The sequence below is a fragment of the Babylonia areolata genome, chromosome 4, assembly GCF_041734735.1.
Source record: "Babylonia areolata isolate BAREFJ2019XMU chromosome 4, ASM4173473v1, whole genome shotgun sequence".
NCBI classification, from domain to species: Eukaryota; Metazoa; Mollusca; class Gastropoda; order Neogastropoda; family Buccinidae; genus Babylonia; species Babylonia areolata.
In genome coordinates, this window is record NC_134879.1 from 5,334,503 (window position 1) to 5,354,286 (window position 19,784).

A 19,784-nucleotide genomic window follows, 5' to 3' on the forward strand; every position below is an offset into this window, starting at 1 on the left:
ATTCTTTATTTTCGAGGATAACAGATAAGCACTGGCGCGCTTTTTTACATCCAATCCTTGCCCTGAAACAGGGTCTGCACGATACAATACTACATTACATGACTATGTCATTGCATGCACTGCACACTCAGTGCCACTTTCGAACAGAATACTATATAAAGGCATAAGTATGGTAATAATAAGATACACACACACACACACACACACAGTGAGAGAGAGAGAAAGAGAAAGAGAGAGAGAAGCATGGTATTAATAAACTTCATAAGAAAAAACCCATGGAGAACACACACACACATAGGGAGAGAGAGGGAGATGGGGTGAGAGAATGGGGGAACAGAGAAAGAGACAGAGAGAGACAGAGAAAGACACAGCGAGAGAGAGAGAGAGAGAGAGAGAGAGAGAGAGAGAGAGAGAGAGAGAGAGAGAGAGAGAGAGAGAGAGAGAGAGAGAGAGAATGAAAGGGGAAGAACAAAAGAGGAGAGGAGAAATGGGTGAAACGATGGATAACGGGGGAAGGGGAGTTCGAGTGAAGTAACTGTTGGGGAAAAAAGGTATCGTGTATAAGAGGAGGCACTAGAGTCATCAGTGTAAAAGGTAGGCGGAGTGTAGAGATGTCTGTGTGTGTGTGTGTGTGTGTGTGTGTCTGTGTCTGTGAGTGTGTATGGAGGTAGAGGGGTTGTGGAGGGGTATGCTTTTGACTAGAAAATTATGCACATGAGCTCCGGCGGTATGAGTTGAAGTCCAGATGCAACTTGTGCACAGCTAGTCACGAGTATGTGTGTTTGCGTGTGTGTGTGAGTGTGTGCGCACGCGCACGTGTGTGTGTGTGTGTGTGTGTGTGTGTGTGTGTGAGTGTGTGTGCTCTGTGTGTGTTCTGTGTGTGTGTGTGTGTGTGTGTACTAAGCGCGTATGTCACAGTGCGCGAGGCTATTTTCTGAGAACAGACAGATCAAGCTTGATCAAACTCTCTCTCTCCAAAACTCTCTCTCTCTCACACACACACACCATTTCGCCCCCTTCTAAACAGAACTCACCCATCCGAGTTCCAAAACCGTGTAGTACATAATTATAAAGGCTACAACTGATGAAAACCCCGCTCCCTGATTAAAAAGACAACAGCTCGTGGCTCTGACGGACTTAGAGAGACGTTGAACAATTCGTCTAACAGTTTCGAGTTAGCCCTCGGAGAGGATGCACACGAACCACAGACTTTTCATGAAAAGAATTATGAGAGGAGATGCGGGGGCAGGGGGAGCGGGGGGGGGGGGGCAGAGGGGAAGGAGGGCGGGAGGGGAGGAGGGAGGGGAGGGGGAGTAGAGCATACACACCCCAACACCATCTTAGAGCCACGTGTAAACTCGATGATTGGTTCAGCAGTCTCGAGTACCAGGCTGGCTGGTAGGCAGACTAATGAAAACCAGAGGGGCAAAAGAAAAAGTCGGCTCCGTTTCTCTCCACTCCGTGCAAGCACACAGCAGACACCAACCTGGTAAGGGAGGGGGGGGGGGTGGGAGGAGAGAGGCGTGGATGGTGGGTGGGGGTGAGGATGAGAGAGAGAGAGAGAGGGGGGGGGGAGGGAGAGAGAGAGAGAGAGAGAGAGAGAGAACAGCGAAGGTGTGTGTGTGTGTGTGTGTGTGTGTTATGTGTGTGTGTATGTGTGTGTGTGTCTGGTGTGTGTGTGTGTGTGTGTCTGAGTGTGTGTGTGCGTGTGTGTGAGAGAGAGAGAGAGAGAGAGGGAGAGGGAGAGAGAGAGAGAGAGAGAGAGAGAGAGAGAGAGAGAGAGAGAGATGTAGGTAAGTGTCGGGGGTATGACAGTTTACGTGAGCCAGTTGAGGTGGTTGGTGATGAGCAAGAACTGATACAGGCGATATTTGCGGCTGCTTGTGGTCGTCGCACAGCTTACAGTAGTTCAAAGCAAAAAAAAGGTTTATGTTTTAAGTGTTGTTTCTGTGTTTTCCCCCCACCACTCTGCAAACGATTACGGCACGGGCTCTTCTGCGGTTACGTTTGACCTCGTCTGGCATAATCATACAACCAGAAAAACACAAAATTTGAATTCGTGCTTCAGTAATATACAACTGCAAACAATATCAGATCATAACATCCATAGTAAAAGTATAATTGTCCTGTACTGTACTATATCCTACAAAGTTGTATACTAGACACTGTAGTTTTACAGAATGGCACGCGAAACAATACAAAAATGTATTACAGCACAACAGAACAGTACAACACAACTGCAAAATTACTCCTACCCAGGTAAGCGGAGCAGAATGGATACTGCACACAATCCGAAACGTTCAAGATCGTATGTGCAACAAGGCCTCTTACGAAAATCAAATCAAACGCAAAAGCGTCGCTTCTGTGCGACTGAAGTTCTCACGTGAACCAGTTCCTCAAGGAATCATGGGGATACGAAACATTATGTACGCATAACAACAAAAACAAGAACAAAACTAATGATAATAATAATACTAACGATAACCATGATAATAAAAATAATCATAATCATAAATATCATCATCACTGTAATCGTCATAATCATATAACAGCGGAGCAAAGAATAACAAACTAACTTTACTACCAGCAATCAAGACGCAGGTAAAAGTTCAAACAGAAAGGGTGACGAGGAAACTGCGAGGCAAGTGATGACCAGAATTCAAAACACATGGCATGTTTGAATAGACTGGAGAAAGGAATAGAAGAGCGGAGAAAACCGACTGATAGAAAGAGCATACTAATGGAGAATATTTTTTTTCCTGAAAATGTTTCAGAGATCTTGAAGGAAAACTAAATTTTGGAGAGAAAGAAAAACAGAAAAGCTTGAACCTACGTGCTTTGACCTGTCTGACGATACTGGTCGGCTTTGAACAGAAGGGAGTAATGAAAGAAAACGAACTAAGAAACACATCAGAACAATACACCCGCAAGGATAACTTCAGAATTATAAAATTTACCAGGCCACTCGGTTCGGATGGTAGCAGAAGAGACAGAATCACACACAGAGGCGGAAAGACTTTAATTAAAGCGACCGTAACGCATATAATTACATATATATATATATATATATATGTGTGTGTGTGTGTGTGTGTGTGTGTGTGTGTGTGTGTGTGTGTGTGTGTGTGTGTGTGTGTGTGTTGTTGTTGTTGTTGTCTTCAGTTTAACGTCTTTCCACTTGAAGTGATATTAGAATGTGTGTGTGTGTGTGTGTGTGTGTGTGTGTGTGTGTGTGTGTGTGTGCGCGTGCGCTATAGATACAAAGAACGTGTCAGCCGCTTATCTGCGTGATGTCTTTTTTCCCTTTTTTCACACCCACGACTCAAGGCCGGAAGGGACAGTATCGATAACAGGAGTATGCATTAGACAGCCTTCTCAAACCATTGGAGAGAGGATGGAGAAAGGGGAGCAAAAACAAAATGACACACACACAGAGAGAGAGAGAGAGAGAGAGAGAGAGAGAGAGAGAGATGGAAATTGTTGCTGTTGGTTTTTTTTTAATTAACAAAGGCTACAGACAGAAAGGGGGCAAAAACAACGGAAGGATAGGGTGGAGGGGCGGGGGGGGGGGAGAGTACGGGGATGCTAGAGATGGGGGTGCAGAAATAGACATACGGGCATGGACAATGAGAGAGAGAGGGGGGGGGGAGAGACAGGGGGGGGGGAGACTGCGGGAGAAAGAGTGTGTTTGGGGGAGAGAGAGAGAGAAAGAGAGAGGGAGAGAGACAGAAACAGAGAGTGAGAGAAGAGAGAGAGTGAGAGAGAGTGTGGGGAAAAGAGGGAGGGAGGAAGAGAGAGGGAGGGAGAGAGAGAGTGAGAGTGTGTGGGGGAGAGAGGGAGGGAGGGAGGGAGGGAGGGAGAGAGAGAGAGTGAGGAGGCAGGCATGCACAGACGGCAGACAGACACAGACGGCAATAAATTCTGAAGCAGAAGAAGCAGACATGCACACAGACACACAATAATTAGAAAATACCCTGACACAAACATGCCAGATCTATTTCCATCAGCTAGGGCGTGGATGCAAAAAAAGGAAGAAAAGAAAAAAACAAAGAAAAAACAAGAAAATTAATAAATGTATGTGTGTGTGTGTGTGTGTGCGCATGACAGCCTGTCTGTTTGAGAGAGAGACAGAGACAGAGAGAGAGAGAGAAGAGAGACAGAGACAGAGAGAAAGACAGATACTGAGATAGACAGGCAGGCAAACAGACTGACTGACAGCAAAACAGAGAGAGGAAGAGACCGACACAAAGACACAGAGAGAGAGGGGGGGGGGGGCGTGGGGGGACGTTCGGGGTGGGGGTAGGGGGGCAGACAAACTGACAGACGGACAGAGAGACAGAGAAAGAGAGAGAAAAACTGAAACAAAAAGACAAAGAGAGAAAGAGAGAGAGAGAGAGAGAATGTGACATGAAACTGATACAGACGACATGTAGACAAAAACCAAAAAAGAACACCTGATGACAAAGATGGCAGATATATTTTCATTTGCCTGGGCGTGGACGCAAAAACTCGACACCAAATATGATTCTTTTATCTCGGTTTTATGTATGTATGTGTGTATGTATGTACGTATGTCTGTCTGTCTGCCTGTATGTCTGTCTGTATGTCTGCCTGTATGTATGGATGTATGTATGCATGCCTGCCTGCATGCATGCATGTATGTATGTCTGTATCGTATGTATGCATGTCTGTGTGCATGTTTGTGTATATTCATGCATACATGTATGTATGTCTGTGTGAATGTTTGTATGCATAAATACATGCATGGCTAGAGGGGAGTGCCTTGCACACACTTCAATCGTAATCAGCATGATGAATATTATATTATCTTTCTGCTTCAGTTAAATAAAGGCAAACACTGTAAATACTTTGTTTTAAGAGAGAGAGAGAGAGAGAGAGAGAGAGAGAGAGAGAGATACAGTGAACAGGAATTATGGCTTACTAAGTTTGTCTCTGTACTTCCCTTTTCAAGGACCTCGTTGGAAAGCATCCGATAAGGTGTGGCGTTTTGTTTTTCCCACTCTTTCATTGTTCTGCCTTTCTGTCAACTCAAACCATGGTTCTTGAATATTACATATGATAGTCGTGTCCGACTATGACCATCAGAACAGCACAGGAGGCAAATGCTGTTCTATTTTGGGCTAGAATTTGATTATAGTGGAGAGTGTCTTGCCGAAGTTACATACCCACTCTCTCGCCCAAGAGGGTTTTAGGACAGTCGGCGTTGGGATGGTTCCCAAAGGCTAGTTAGCCCCAATGGCTGCAGCACTAAGAGCCAGTGCAATTTTGCCTCCTAGTTTGAGAGTCACAGTCCTTCACAAAAGACTAGGCTGTAAATGATTTCCCATAAACTGGAGAAACCAGTGATAATACAGCTCTTACTGTTGGCCCCGCTACAACTTCTGTCAATCTGTGATATAATTACGCTTTCACTAAAGTGTCACCCCTTGATTTGAGTGGCCGGAAAGAAAAAAAAATTCTGAGCCGGAGCTGATAGCAAGCAAGAGTTCTTGCGACACACTGACAGAAATAGTCTTATTGTTGTTGTTTGGTTGTTTTTGTTGTTGTTGTTGTTTTAACGTTTTCCTGTAGAGTTAGGAACTTTTTTTCTTTTAGTGTAGAAACACTTACCGTGGTCCTGGGGTGATAGACACAGAAGAGTGTGTTATAAGGTAGACGGAAAACAAAAGAGCGTGCTATAACTGAACCGATTCTGCCAGCTAGGACAGGGGTTTTGTTGTTGTTGTTGTCTGTCCGTCTGTCGGCCTCTCTGCCAGGAAGGATGGGTGGGTCAAACTATATCTTAACTCATTTCAAATCACCATTACAACATTTTCAGTGGTGATACCATTCACCTCGGAAGAAGATACAGGCGGAGATGGGGTATTTGCTGACAACATGAAAATAACATAGACGTTCAAAGGGTTATCAGCATGAAGCCCAATAATTAGGGGGCTGAAGGGATGTATGTGGGGGGTGGGGGATCCTAGCACTTCATGATTTTCTGGACATCAGTGACCCTGACCAGTTAGTCCAGTTCGTTGGTAGCAATCCTGTTTCTGGATACACAGAACAGAAAGTTCATTTTACTTTGAATCGAAAGTTTGAACCTGACTGGTTTATTCCGGCGGTTTCTCACACCACCTTTCCAAGCAAATCTGATACATGATTATGAGTGAACAAAGCTCTCAGCTGCATGTAAGGTATGTTTATAGTAAACTGGATGATGTACGGCGCTTTGAGCAGCGTTGGTACTGGATATCGCGCCATAGAAAAACTATGTATTATTATTATTATTAAAGATGTCTGGCCACAGGCACTCGACTGTGGTGTTGCAACAGACTGTTTTAATCAAAACTTTGTTCACTCCCAGCCTGTTCAACCCAAGACTTTCCCCGTGTCAGTTTGGCTGATTAAGGGTGGTGGAAAACCACCGAAATATAAGTAAGCTCTAACTGTCGATCCAGGATTAAAGGAAAACCTACAATTACACCCAGTTTCTTCTTCACCCACTGAATTCAGGCGTTTGTTCGAGTCTATACCAATTATCAAACTCAGTGGTTCCTGTGCCAGGTGAAAACAACTTGGCCTCAGCTGACGAGCCTTGGTCCATGGCCAGGAAACAACCTTAGTGCCCAGTTCCGAAAGCTCTGAGCGGATTCCAGGCATCTCCTGCCCAAAGGAAGCTTCGCCTTAAGTGTGGACAGCCACCGGGTCATGGACCTCACGTCACACTTGACAAACTACATTCGGTGTACTGTTGGGTGGACAGAAGGCATGGAAACTTGAACTTCAGCTTCGAGAAGCAACCGTCGTCCCCACTGCCATACTCTGGGGATCGTTTGAAGACACCTGCAGATGTCTTCACCTTAACGGTGTCAAACACACACACACACACACACACACACACACACACACACACACACACTGGGACACACTCAACTCTTGCTTCACACACTGCAACACTTTGATATGTACTGATGGAACAGAAGCATCCACTGTATTTGCTAATCATTTGATCTCCTGGCCTCATTGTTTATTAATTTCAAGTTGAAAAACCACCGAGGCAACAATGTGTTTGTTCTGTATTGTCCGTGTGTTGTGTGTGGCTTGTTCAGGATTAAAGAGGCTACGCCAGTCTTGAATAAAAACTAATTTGTGTTTGCACATTTCTTCTGTCATTGCTGCTGTGTGCACATGTCAAATGATCGGTATAAGAGCAAGCCTGACGCTTCCTTTTTGGGGAAGTGTCTGAGTTTGTTCCAATGTACCTTTTATTTACCTGTGTGCTAGCTGAAATGGTGGCGTAAGCAGCACTGGCTTGAAGTTATGTACCCTGTGTGTGGAGAGAGTTACCACTCTTGACTATTTGTTAATCATTTGATCTCCTGGCCTCACTGTTCATTAATTTCATCCACTGTGAGGTTCGGCATGAGTAACGAGTAATGCGAGAAGGAAGCGGTAGGGTGGCTCCTTTTCCAACTGGACAAGGTTGACAAAGATACTGCCTTGCCCGCTCAGAACCCAGTTGTTTTGCCTCCTCCTTTCATCACAGGATTCAGTTTGTTGCTCTAGATTCTGCGTTTTTGGTGATTATGGTTTTTGTTGTTGTTGTTGTGTTGTCAGTGGTGGTGGTGGTGTTTCCTTACTTTAAAGTGAAGTTACTGTTGTGAAATTAAGTTATTTCTGAAATGAGAGGTCACGGATGAGGATCATTGTAAACTTAAAAAAAAGAAAAAGAAAAAAGAAAGAAAGATTAAAACTCTAAAAAAAATACATATATAAAAAAAACTCCAACAGATGCTAACTTGGGCACTGGAACCTGGATCGGTGACCCTTCGATCGTATGCAACAGTAAAGACATGTTCCAAGAATTACGAACTAAAAATCTGCTGACAGATTCTTTCTTTCCTTCTTTTTGTGTGTGTGTTTTTGTTTTGTTTTTACCTCCATGGCTCATCTCCCCCCCCCCCCCTCTCTCTCTCTGTAATGGCCTGAGGCCGATGTACAATAAACTGTCTAGTCTTCTCTGTCTCTCTCTCTCTGTCTCTCTCTCTCGCTCAACACACACACACACACGCACGCACACATACACACACACACACACACACACACACACACACACACAGTCTGAATCCTTCTCATGTTTAAGTAACAGTACAGTTTCCTTTTTTTTCTTTTTTTTTCACTACAATAAACTTTTCCCTGCAGCAAAGCCTGCCTTCTGAATACGGCCAATGATATGCACACATGTAATATCATCTTCCATCCAAGTGGATCTAGAATATATTTACAAAAGACAGCCATTCTCCAGATGAACCCATGACATTCAACAATCAAGCCCATCAACCAAACAAAAGCAACAGGAACAAAAAAAGAGGGGGGCAGGAGGGGGGAGAGGGGGGCGGGGGGAGCTCTTCATACATTGTAAAACAGAAAGTGAAACTGGACTCCGCCTTGCTTCTTCTACCAGTAAGGCTTTTTCATCATTCCCCGGGTAACTGATCCTTTTTCTAATGACTAGTGAAGAGAGAGAGAGAGAGAGAGAGAGAGAGAGAGAGAGAGAGAGAGAGAGAGAGAGAGAGAATAATCTGCTTTCGTCAATACAGAGAGAGACAGAGAGAGAGAGAGAGAGATGAACAAGGACTCTGACCGTGGCTTGACTGACAACAAAAATGACGTCAAACGAGGTCTCCAACAGTCTCTGGCGTGGGGTATTCATTTCACCTGACGTTTGTTCACTTCTTTTTTTTCCTTTTTTTTTCCTTTTCTCTCCTTGTGTCTTTCTCTCCTTGTTAACCAAAGGATGGTTACATCCAAACAGGAAATAACCAAAGGATGGTTACATCCAAACAGGAAATAACCAAAGGATGGTTACATCCAAACAGGAAATAACCAAAGGATGGTTACATCCAAACAGGAAATAACCAAAGGATGGTTACATCCAAACAGGAAAATTCATACAAATTCTAAGTCCAATCTTTCAGAATTTTTTCTTGTTTGTTTTGTTTTCGTCCCGCCCCCAGCCCCCCTTCAAAACAAGGTTTTTACATACTCCGGCACAAAACTGCTGGCCTTTCGCTTTTAGATATTAGCTTCATATTCTCGTTTGGAATTGTACTTAAAAAACAAGATTTCTGCGGGAGTAAAATTCTCATGTTACACCGTTGTGAATCTATAAATCTTCACTGAGTATTGTTTGAAAACAAAAAAAAAAGAAGAAAAAAAAGAAAAAAGAAAATTTTTTTTTTAAATGCATGAAGACATTTCTAACTACATTTCAAACTATTAGTGGAAAATTGATTTATGTTCCCTTTTTTTTTTTTTTTTTAATGTAAATAGAAATCCAGATTTTAAAAAAAAATCAGAAGCATGCTGTAGCTCTGACTTTAAAGTGATGAAGGGGTTGTTTTTCTTTGTTATTATTTGGTTGGGGTTTTCTTTCCACAATGACATTAAAATATTCAGATTCAAACTGAAAACTGATGTGGATACTTGAATGATGCTCGTTTAGTTGAGTGGTTGGCAGGTTTACAGGTTGAGCTGTTTTAGTTTTTGTCTGTCTGAGCATTTGTTCAGTTATTTGTTTACTTGTTTATTTGACCTGTGATGACAGACACTGTGATTAAACAGGACCAAACTCTGTGTTTGTGATTTGTCTTTCTTGTATCTTTTTTTAAGTAATGTTGTTTTAAGTAATTAATTCATGTTTCTGCCTGCATATTCACAGTGTGTGTATGCCTTTGCATGTGTGTGTGTGTGTGTGTTTGGGGGGAGGGGGGATGGATGGGGGGTGCGTGCGTGCGTGAGGTGAGTGAGTGAGGTGAGGTGAGGTGAGGTGGGTGCTATAAAAATCTTACTTGTGATTTTTTTTCTTGCTATAACTTAGTGGTGTGATGTGCCTCACGCTTCACTGTATCTCAGTGATAGGGACAAGGGGGTAAAAAGAGAAAGGGGTATCCGGCATCAGCATCAGCGGCAAAGAGTTTCATTTCCAACCTCACGTTTCCATCACTTGCCTAGACAGCTGACACAATGCGGTACATGACAAAGAATGAAGAGAGAAGCAGAGTTGAGAAGGAAGAGATATGATGCTCAAATATAGTACAGTACAGTACAGTACAGCACAGCACAGTACAGCAGAGTACAGTACAGTAGAGCACAGCACAGCACAGCACAGCAGAGCACAGTAGAGTACAGTAGAGTACAGTACAGTGTTACTCTATATTCACAACAGATTTGTTTGAAATTCCAGCTGCTCCAGAGTTTCATTTCCAACCTCATGTTTCCATCACTTACCTAGAAATCTGACCTTTCTACTAATACAATAGGCCACACACCCAACCACACACATACGTGTGTGTGTGTGTGTGTGTGCGTGTGTGTGCGTGCGTGCGTGCGTGCGTGCGTGCGTGCGTGCGTGCTCGAGCGCGCGCGTACATGTGTTCTTATGTGCTTGGTCTATGACATGTTTTTCTGCAAAGCGCTTTGAGATGATTCAAAGCGCTACATACATGTGCTATTATTATCACATGAATAAAATGACCAAACTCTGACAAAGCCCTGGCCGTACACATTCAGAAGGATTCACTTGAGAGAAATGAACCTGCAAAATCCACTTCTTAGTAACGATACTTCTGTTGTAAGTTGATATACTCGTTTGTATCCTTGGAGTCTTTCTACCAACAACCCTCTGTATATTATGTCTGAGTATGTTTAGACATAAAAGTCATGAAGAACTACACAGAACTACTATATTTTGTACACATCAATCAACAGACCAACAGAGCAATTTCTAAAAGAAGTCATATCAAAAAAAAGAAAATTAAAAAAACAAAACGCTTCTAGATAATCTCATAACACACAGCGGACTAACGAATACGGAACTTTTCCTTGAGCTGATCCGAATCTGTATTACTCCTTTACGAAGAGAGGAGGAGAGAGAGAGAGAGAGAGAGAGACAGAGACAGAGACAGAGACAGAGAGAGACAGACAGACAGAGACAGACAGACAAAGAGAGCAGTACGAAAACAAATTATACGGGTTCCATATCCAGCAACAAAAAAACAACAACAAAACATAATAAAAAGAGCAAAGGTAAAAGACACACACACACACACACACACACACACACACACACTGCAACAACAAAAGAAAAAAAAGAAAAAAAAAGGGGGGGGGTGGTGTATCTGGCACCGGCATCAGCGCCAAAGGGCTTTTATCTACAACCTCACGTTTTCGACACTTCCCTGGAAAAGTTTACCTTCCGCCCTATCTGACTTTGTTGTGCAAGACAGATAGAGCGCTCTGTTTTCCTTTCGCCCCTGCCACGCGGCGATATAAAAATGCAACGGCAGACCGGAAAGACACCTCCATGTCATCAGGCGATAATATTTCTTTACAGCAATAGAGGGCGGGACAGCCAGTGGAGGGGTTCGGGGGGTAGGGGGTGAAAGAATAACATGAAGAAGAAGAAGAGCAGGCCGGGGAGAGGGGGTGGAAAGCGGGAGTAGGGAGGGGAGATAAAAACTGGAAAAGAGGGAAGTTCCGGCGGGACTGGGGGTGCAGACTGACTGGTGAACAAATCAAAGAAAATGAATGGCGTGAGTATGTGCGCGTGCGCTTACACACATACATACGTACATACATACATACACGAGCACAACACACACACACACACACACACACTCCCGCACACAATTGTCAACGAACACATACATACGCACGCACGCACTCACGCACACACTTACACACACATATATTCATTGATTCATACACTGACACACAAAACACACACACAAATACACTCATCATGAACACACACACACACACACACAAACACGCAAACATGCCGGCACGCACGCACGACAGGCACGCACCACTACTTCTTCACTTTTTTCTTTTATTTTTTCTTCTTTTTTTTTTTAGTAAGAAAAATAAGATACTGACCAATTGAAATATAATACGGTACATGACAAAGAAAGGAGATGAAGAGAGATGCAGAGCTGAGAAGGAAGAGATAAGGTACTCAAATATAGCACAGTACAGTACAGTTCAGTGCATTACATTACAGTACAGTACAGTAAAGAAGAGTTCAGTAAAGTATGGTGCAGTATAGTACAGTAAGGAAGAGTACAGTACAGTACAGTACAGCAAAGAACAGTACAGTAAAGAAAAGTACAGTACAGTACAGCAAAGAAGAGTACAGTGCAGCAAAGAAGAGTACAGTGCAGTACAGTAAAGAACAGTACAGTGCAGTACAGTAAAGAAGAGTACAGTACAGTGCAGCAAAGAACAGTACAGCAAAGAACAGCAAAGAACAGTACAGAACAGTACAGCAAAGAACAGTACAGTGCAGTAAAGAACAGTACAGTGCAGTAAAGAACAGTACAGTGCAGTACAGTAAAGAACAGTACAGTGCAGTACAGCAAAGAACAGTACAGTGCAGTAAAGAACAGTACAGTGCAGTACAGTAAAGAAGAGTACAGTACAGTGCAGCAAAGAACAGTACAGTGCAGTAAAGAACAGCAAAGAACAGTACAGTGCAGTAAAGTACAGCAAAGAACAGTACAGTGCAGTAAAGAAGAGTACAGTACAGTACAGTAAAGAAGAGTACAGTACAGTGCAGTAAAGAAGAGAACAGTACAGCAAACAGTACAGCAAAGAACAGTACAGTGCAGTACAGCAAAGAACAGTACAGTGCAGTAAAGAAGAGTACAGTACAGTACAGCAGAGAAGAGTACAGTACAGCAAAGAACAGTACAGTGCAGTAAAGAAGAGTACAGTACAGTACAGCAGAGAAGAGTACAGTACAGCAACGAACAGTACAGTACAGTGCAGTAAAGAACAGTACAGTGCAGTAAAGAAGAGTACAGTACAGCAACGAACAGTACAGTACAGTGCAGTAAAGAACAGTACAGTACAGTGCAGTAAAGAACAGTACAGTACAGTAAAGAACAGTACAGTACAGTGCAGTAAAGAACAGTACAGTGCAGTAAAGAACAGTACAGTACAGTGCAGTAAAGAACAGTACAGTACAGTGCAGTAAAGAACAGTACAGTACAGTAAAGAACAGTACAGTAGCACAGTAAAGAACAGTACAGTACAGTAAAGAACAGTACAGTACAGTAAAGAACAGTGCAGTGCAGTAAAGAACAGTACAGTACAGTAAAGAACAGTACAGTGCAGTAAAGAAGAGTACAGTACAGTGCAGTAAAGAACAGTACAGTACAGTAAAGAACAGTACAGTGCAGTAAAGAACAGTACAGTACAGCACAGTAAAGAACAGTACAGTGCAGTAAAGAAGAGTACAGTACAGTGCAGTAAAGAACAGTACAGTAAAGAACAGTACAGTGCAGTAAAGAACAGTACAGTACAGCACAGTAAAGAACAGTACAGTGCAGTAAAGAAGAGTACAGTACAGTGCAGTAAAGTACAGTACAGTGCAGTAAAGAACAGTACAGTGCAGTAAAGAACAGTACAGTACAGAACAGTACAGTACAGCACAGTAAAGAAGAGTACAGCACAGTAAAGAAGAGAACAGTACAGTGCAGTAAAGAACAGTACAGTACAGTGCAGTAAAGAACAGTACAGCGCAGTAAAGAACAGTACAGCACAGTAAAGAACAGTACAGTGCAGTAAAGAACAGTACAGTACAGTGCAGTAAAGAACAGTACAGTGCAGTAAAGAACAGTACAGTACAGTGCAGTAAAGAACAGTACAGTGCAGTAAAGAACAGTACAGTACAGTAAAGAACAGTACAGTGCAGTAAAGAACAGTACAGTGCAGTAAAGAACAGTACAGTACAGTGCAGTAAAGAAGAGTACAGTACAGTGCAGTAAAGAACAGTACAGTACAGTAAAGAACAGTACAGTGCAGTAAAGAACAGTACAGTACAGTAAAGAACAGTACAGTGCAGTAAAGAACAGTACAGTGCAGTGCAGTAAAGAAGAGTACAGTACAGTGCAGTAAAGAACAGTACAGTACAGTAAAGAACAGTACAGTGCAGTAAAGAACAGTACAGTACAGTGCAGTAAAGAACAGTACAGTGCAGTAAAGAACAGTACAGTACAGTAAAGAAGAGTAAAGTGCAGTAAAGAAGAGAACAGTACAGTGCAGTAAAGAACAGTACAGTACAGTGCAGTAAAGAACAGTACAGTGCAGTAAAGAACAGTACAGTGCAGTAAAGAAGAGTACAGTACAGTACAGTAAAGAACAGTACAGTGCAGTAAAGAAGAGTACAGTACAGTACAGTAAAGAACAGTACAGTACAGTAAAGAAGAGTACAGTACAGTGCAGTAAAGAACAGTACAGTACAGTAAAGAACAGTACAGTGCAGTAAAGAACAGTACAGTGCAGTAAAGAAGAGTACAGTGCAGTAAAGAACAGTACAGTGCAGTAAAGAACAGTACAGCACAGTAAAGAAGAGTACAGTGCAGTAAAGAACAGTACAGTACAGTAAAGAACAGTACAGTGCAGTAAAGAAGAGTACAGTACAGTGCAGTAAAGAACAGTACAGTGCAGTAAAGAACAGTACAGCACAGTAAAGAAGAGTACAGTGCAGTAAAGAACAGTACAGTGCAGTAAAGAACAGTACAGTGCAGTAAAGAACAGTACAGTACAGTACAGTAAAGAACAGTACAGTGCAGTAAAGAACAGTACAGTGCAATAAAGAACAGTACAGTGCAGTAAAGAAGAGTACAGTACAGTGCAGTAAAGAACAGTACAGTACAGTAAAGAAGAGTACAGTACAGTAAAGAAGAGTACAGTGCAGTAAAGAACAGTACAGTACAGTAAAGAACAGTACAGTACAGTGCAGTAAAGAACAGTACAGTACAGTAAAGAACAGTACAGTGCAGTAAAGAACAGTACAGTAAAGAACAGTACAGTGCAGTAAAGAAGAGTACAGTACAGTGCAGTAAAGAACAGTACAGTACAGTACAGTACAGTAAAGAACAGTACAGTACAGTAAAGAACAGTACAGTACAGTAAAGAACAGTACAGTACAGTAAAGAACAGTACAGTGCAGTAAAGAAGAGTACAGTACAGTGCAGTAAAGAACAGTACAGTACAGTAAAGAACAGTACAGTGCAGTAAAGAACAGTACAGTGCAGTAAAGAACAGTACAGTATAGTACAATACAGTAAAGAAGAGTACAGTACAGTACAGTGTTACTCTATATTCACAACAGATTTCGTTTTGAAATTCCAGCTGCAGAATTTTACCGAATTTTACCAGGGACGACCCTTATTGTTGTCGTAGATTCTTTTCCGTGCGGGCAAAAGTGCATGCCACACACAAGACCTGAGTTTATCATTTCTTCCCGCGGTGAATGACTTGTGTCCAGACCTACGGCTTCTCAATGTCTAGTGGAGGCGGAGGGGGTGGGGTGGAATACTGGCCAGTGTGGGATTGAACCCAGCGCTCTCAGACTCTCTTGTTTCCATGGTGGACGTATTGCCACTTGGCCACCACTCCACAGGAACCAGCTTTTTTTTCTTTAAAATTTTTTTTTTTCTACCAAGACAAACAGGAAGAGACGAAGAGCAGGTAAAAAAAAAGAAAGTTATACAATATTCATGAAGCTACAGAAGGAACAGTGGCAACAAAACAAAACAAAAAACAACAATGAATATCTAATTTTATATGCTTTCATTGGCGCCCTTGCCAAAATAAGCTGTTTATACAGCAAGAGTTTGCTGCTTTTGAAGTTACAAGTTTTAAAGAATGCAGAGCCTACTGTTGTTCAGATATATATATATATATATATATATATATATATATATATATATATATATAAGAAGAAAGGATGGCTTTAAAGAGAGAAAAGAGATAAATTCAAAAATGCATTGCCTTCGTTTATGTCTCTGTGGGAACATACATATCCAGGAGGGTTTTTTTCTGTGTCCATTCGCTCTTCATATTAACATCTTTCAACTTTAGATGCTTCAAGATAAGAGAGAGAGAGAGTGTACACTGTGTGTGTGTGTGGTTGTTCAAGTGTGTGTTTGTGTCTGTGTGTGTCAAGGGGTAGGGTGTGGAGAAGTTGTGTGTGTGTGTGTGTGTGTGTGTGTGTGTGTGTGTGTGTGTGTGTGTGTGTGTGTGTATGTTTTAATGTTTGTGTGTGTGTTTATCTGTCTGTGCTTGTCATTCTGCCTCTGTCTATGCATGTACCCAAGCAACAAGGTCTGTGATCTTCATTTGTTGGTAACATTAGTTAAAGGGAGCTAACACAGCAAACGGGACAGAAAGCAGGCCAAGACAGAAACTCTAATTGTCTTTCCATGTGGCTTTCGACGTGAAAAAATGTTCAGTACTGACTTGTAATGTTGTTGTTGTTGCTGTTTTGTTTTGGGGTGTTTTTTGTTGTTTTTGTTTTGTTTTGTTGTTGTTGTGGTGTGTGTGTGTGTGTGTGTGTGTGTGTGTGTGTGTGTGTGTGTGTGTGTGTGTGTGTGTGTGTGTGTGTGTGTGTGTTTGTTTGTGTGTGTGTGTGTGTGTGTGTGTGTGTGTGTGTTTTGTCTGTTTTTCTGTTGTTGTTTTTGCAGCTGCTTTCATTTGTTTTTCAAACATTTATTGCTCCCTCCCTCTCTCCAGTTTGCATGCACATGTGTGTGTGTGTGTGTGTGTGTGTGTGTGTGTGTGTGTGTGTGTGTGTGAAAATTGAAATTTCATCATACATCATGTTACAAAGGATTTCAGTTCCACTTCAGTGTTAGCACCAATTTTTTATGCAAGTTCAGACAGTGTTTGCATCATTGTCAACGCATGCATTTCTGTTTGAAATGTCTTCAAGTTCAACTCATTTTGTTTCAACAGTTCTGAACTGGAGGGGGGGTTGGGGGCTGGGGGGGGGGGGGGGGGAGGGGAGCCACCATGTGGAGAAGTGTTATACATGTGTGTGTGTGTGTGTCACTGTGTGTGTGTGTGTGTGTGTGTTTGTATGTGTGTGTAGACGGCAATCCGATATATGCCACAGAGATTTCAAGGCAACTCAAGAGGATATCTGCACCACTTTCGATACAGTTTGAGACTGACAAGGATCTGGATGGTGAAAAATCTGTTGCCACTCTGTTACAGATGTCTTGACTTTTGAACTAAAAGGTGGGATGAAACTGATAACAATACAGATACAAATCAACTGAAAATGAACAGTATATCATGGAACTGCAACCACAGGGTAACAACTTTACTGTCTGCATTTATTTCTCAGAACAATAACGCCTGTTGTTAAAATAGTCATATGTACAGGTTCACAACTGAGAGCCACATGATCTTTTTTTCTTTTTTCTTTTTTTTTTCTTTGTGTGTGTGTGTGTGTGTGTGTGTGTGTGTGTGTGTGTGTGTAAAGTGACTGACAGCTGTTTGTGCAGATTTACGTGTACAGAAATCAGTGCATGTAAAAGAACTTGGGGAACAAGACAGCTGTCCATAGCAAAATCTTGAAGCAAAATCCGCTCCAATACACACATGTTTGTGTGTGTGTGGGGGGGGGCGGGGGGGGGGGGGGGGGGGGGGGGGGGTATGTGTGAATAGAATAGAATAGAATAGATTTTACTGTCATGAAACAATAAGACACAAGTGCAATGGTAAATAAATGTGTGTGTGTGTGTGTGTGTGTGTGTGTGTGTGTGTGTGTGTGTGTGTGACTGTGTGTGTGTGACTGTGTGTGACTGTGTGTGTGTCTGTGTGTCACTGTGTGTGACTGAAGCCAAACTGAATGACAAGCCGTCAGTCAGCACTACCCAGGTAGGCAGCCTGTTGTGCAAATGACTGTGTTTGTAAAGAGCTTAGAACAAGAAACAACAGACCCCCCAGACAACGGAAGGTTCTGAAAAGTTTCCATCATGTATGAACTGAAGACACACACACACAAAAGGGAATTGGGTATCAGAATCAGAGACAGATCTGTTTCACAGCGTCTGAACAGGTTCCATCTGTTTAACTCTCTCAGTACATCGCGATTTCTCTCTTTATTCTGCTTTTTTTTCCCCTTCTTTTTTTCCCCCAAATACGATTATTTGTAAAGGGTTAGGAGGAAAAATAACAAAAAATACAAAGTATATCAGAAAATGAAACTTACAACTGACATGATGGGCTCATGCATTTGAAAATATTGGATTTCACACTTCAGTACTTCAGTGTTTCAGCTTTGTACAACAAGTGGAAAACACTCCAAATCTGCGTTTAACATCACAACACACTCATTTAGTTTAATCATGTCCATGAACACATAGTGAGCAGGAAAAATAGCCTATAGATACACCACGTAGCTAACAAAAGTGTTGACACTTTTCAAGATGTATCAAAGCAGTTAACTCAAAGTCATACCATTATTTACTGATGTGAAAGATTTCTAACGGGGGTGTGGCACTGTGCAGACCAGCAGAGCCAGAAAACCAGGAAAAAAAAACACCACCCTGAAGTCCTTGTTCGAGTCATGCAACAGAATTGTAGAAACACCCTCATTCATGTCAGTCATGCGTGCGCACCCTTCTCCTGTTTTGTGACATATACATCTCGCACCCTACCCCCTCCCCCTAAAGGGCCTCTTAAGTGTAGTCTGTGTCTGATTCATCCAACAGATTGCTTTGATCACTTGAAACACTGTCTTCTTTATCATCACCCCCCTTTCCAAGGTGTAAACCTTGTGCTTGTATCAATCTAAGCATTTCAGCAATGGTAAAACACTGATGTTGTCTGCTTTTGGTTGCAAAATTTCTGAGAACAGTTCGCTTGAGATGGCATTGCAGACATGAAAGTAGCACTCTTGAACTTCCGGGCAATGCTATTGCTAGTTCCTGTGGTTATTCAGTGATGTAAGTGCCACGTGCAGAGATGTCAACCCCTGTCAAGTGTTTGTAGGAACAATCAGAAAATTTGGATGGAATACTTTGAATTTGGTAGAAACACTCTGACACTGAGCCACATCACCAATGTATATTTTATCTACAAAGCATACAAACAATGTAAACAAGCACGCAATTAGCTGAGCATCATCACGTGAGACCAAGGTTAGTTATGACTGCCCTGGCCTCGTGACTTACAGGTCTAGAGCACCTGGGCAATGTTACGACAGCAAAGTGTGTGACCATACTATGTAGTCGAAAATGAACTTGTTGGAATAATTTTGACATTAAAACGGCTTCAGAGGGCAGAAGACTAAGTGACCAGAGAAGAAATGTGTTTGACAGTGTCCAGGTACATTAAAGGCTAAGGACTAAGACATGTACAGGAACTCATCACCACTGCCTGAGATCCAAACACCACACAGGTTTACTCACCACATCACCGGCAGAGCTTTCTCCCATCACTTTCCTCAGACCCACACCATCTGCCGCTGTTGACAATGCAAAGTGCAATCCATTTGGCCTCCTGGTTTCCAAGTCAGTGTCACAGTTTGAATGTGATGTAATTTAACTCTTTAACCACCATGTGCGACTTTTGTTGACATCAAGGGGTTGTGTTAATAAGACCATTTTTCACATTGTAACAAAGCTCAACAGCTGCAGCCAGTTTCCCGCCAATAGAACAATGACTAACCTTTGCCCTCTGACCCAGTCTGAAGTGAACAAGTCCATTGTGTTGCTTTGACATGAACTGCAGCCTGTTGCTGAGAGCATCGTTTCTGAAATATTTGGCACTGGGGAGCGTTTTTGACACAGAAACTTGGTGGTGAACGAGTTAAACAGGACACTAATTTTCTTCCTCTTTTTGGGGGGAGGGCAGGTTTGGGAGGGGAAGGTGTGTCTGTTTCAGCAGAAATTTAGCCTTTCATACTAGTGTATTGT

General features: G+C 42.4%; 1 protein-coding gene across 1 annotated transcript in view; it reads right to left on the reverse strand.

The window, feature by feature from the left end:
- The window catches only part of LOC143281543 (gephyrin-like), a 145,549-nt gene that overhangs the window by 105,333 nt on the left and 20,432 nt on the right, over positions 1 to 19,784 (reverse strand). The window contains exon 11 of the mRNA XM_076586763.1: positions 19,278 to 19,333. Within this exon, the coding sequence (XP_076442878.1) occupies positions 19,278 to 19,333 (56 nt within the window). The remainder of the gene's footprint in view (positions 1 to 19,277; positions 19,334 to 19,784) is intronic.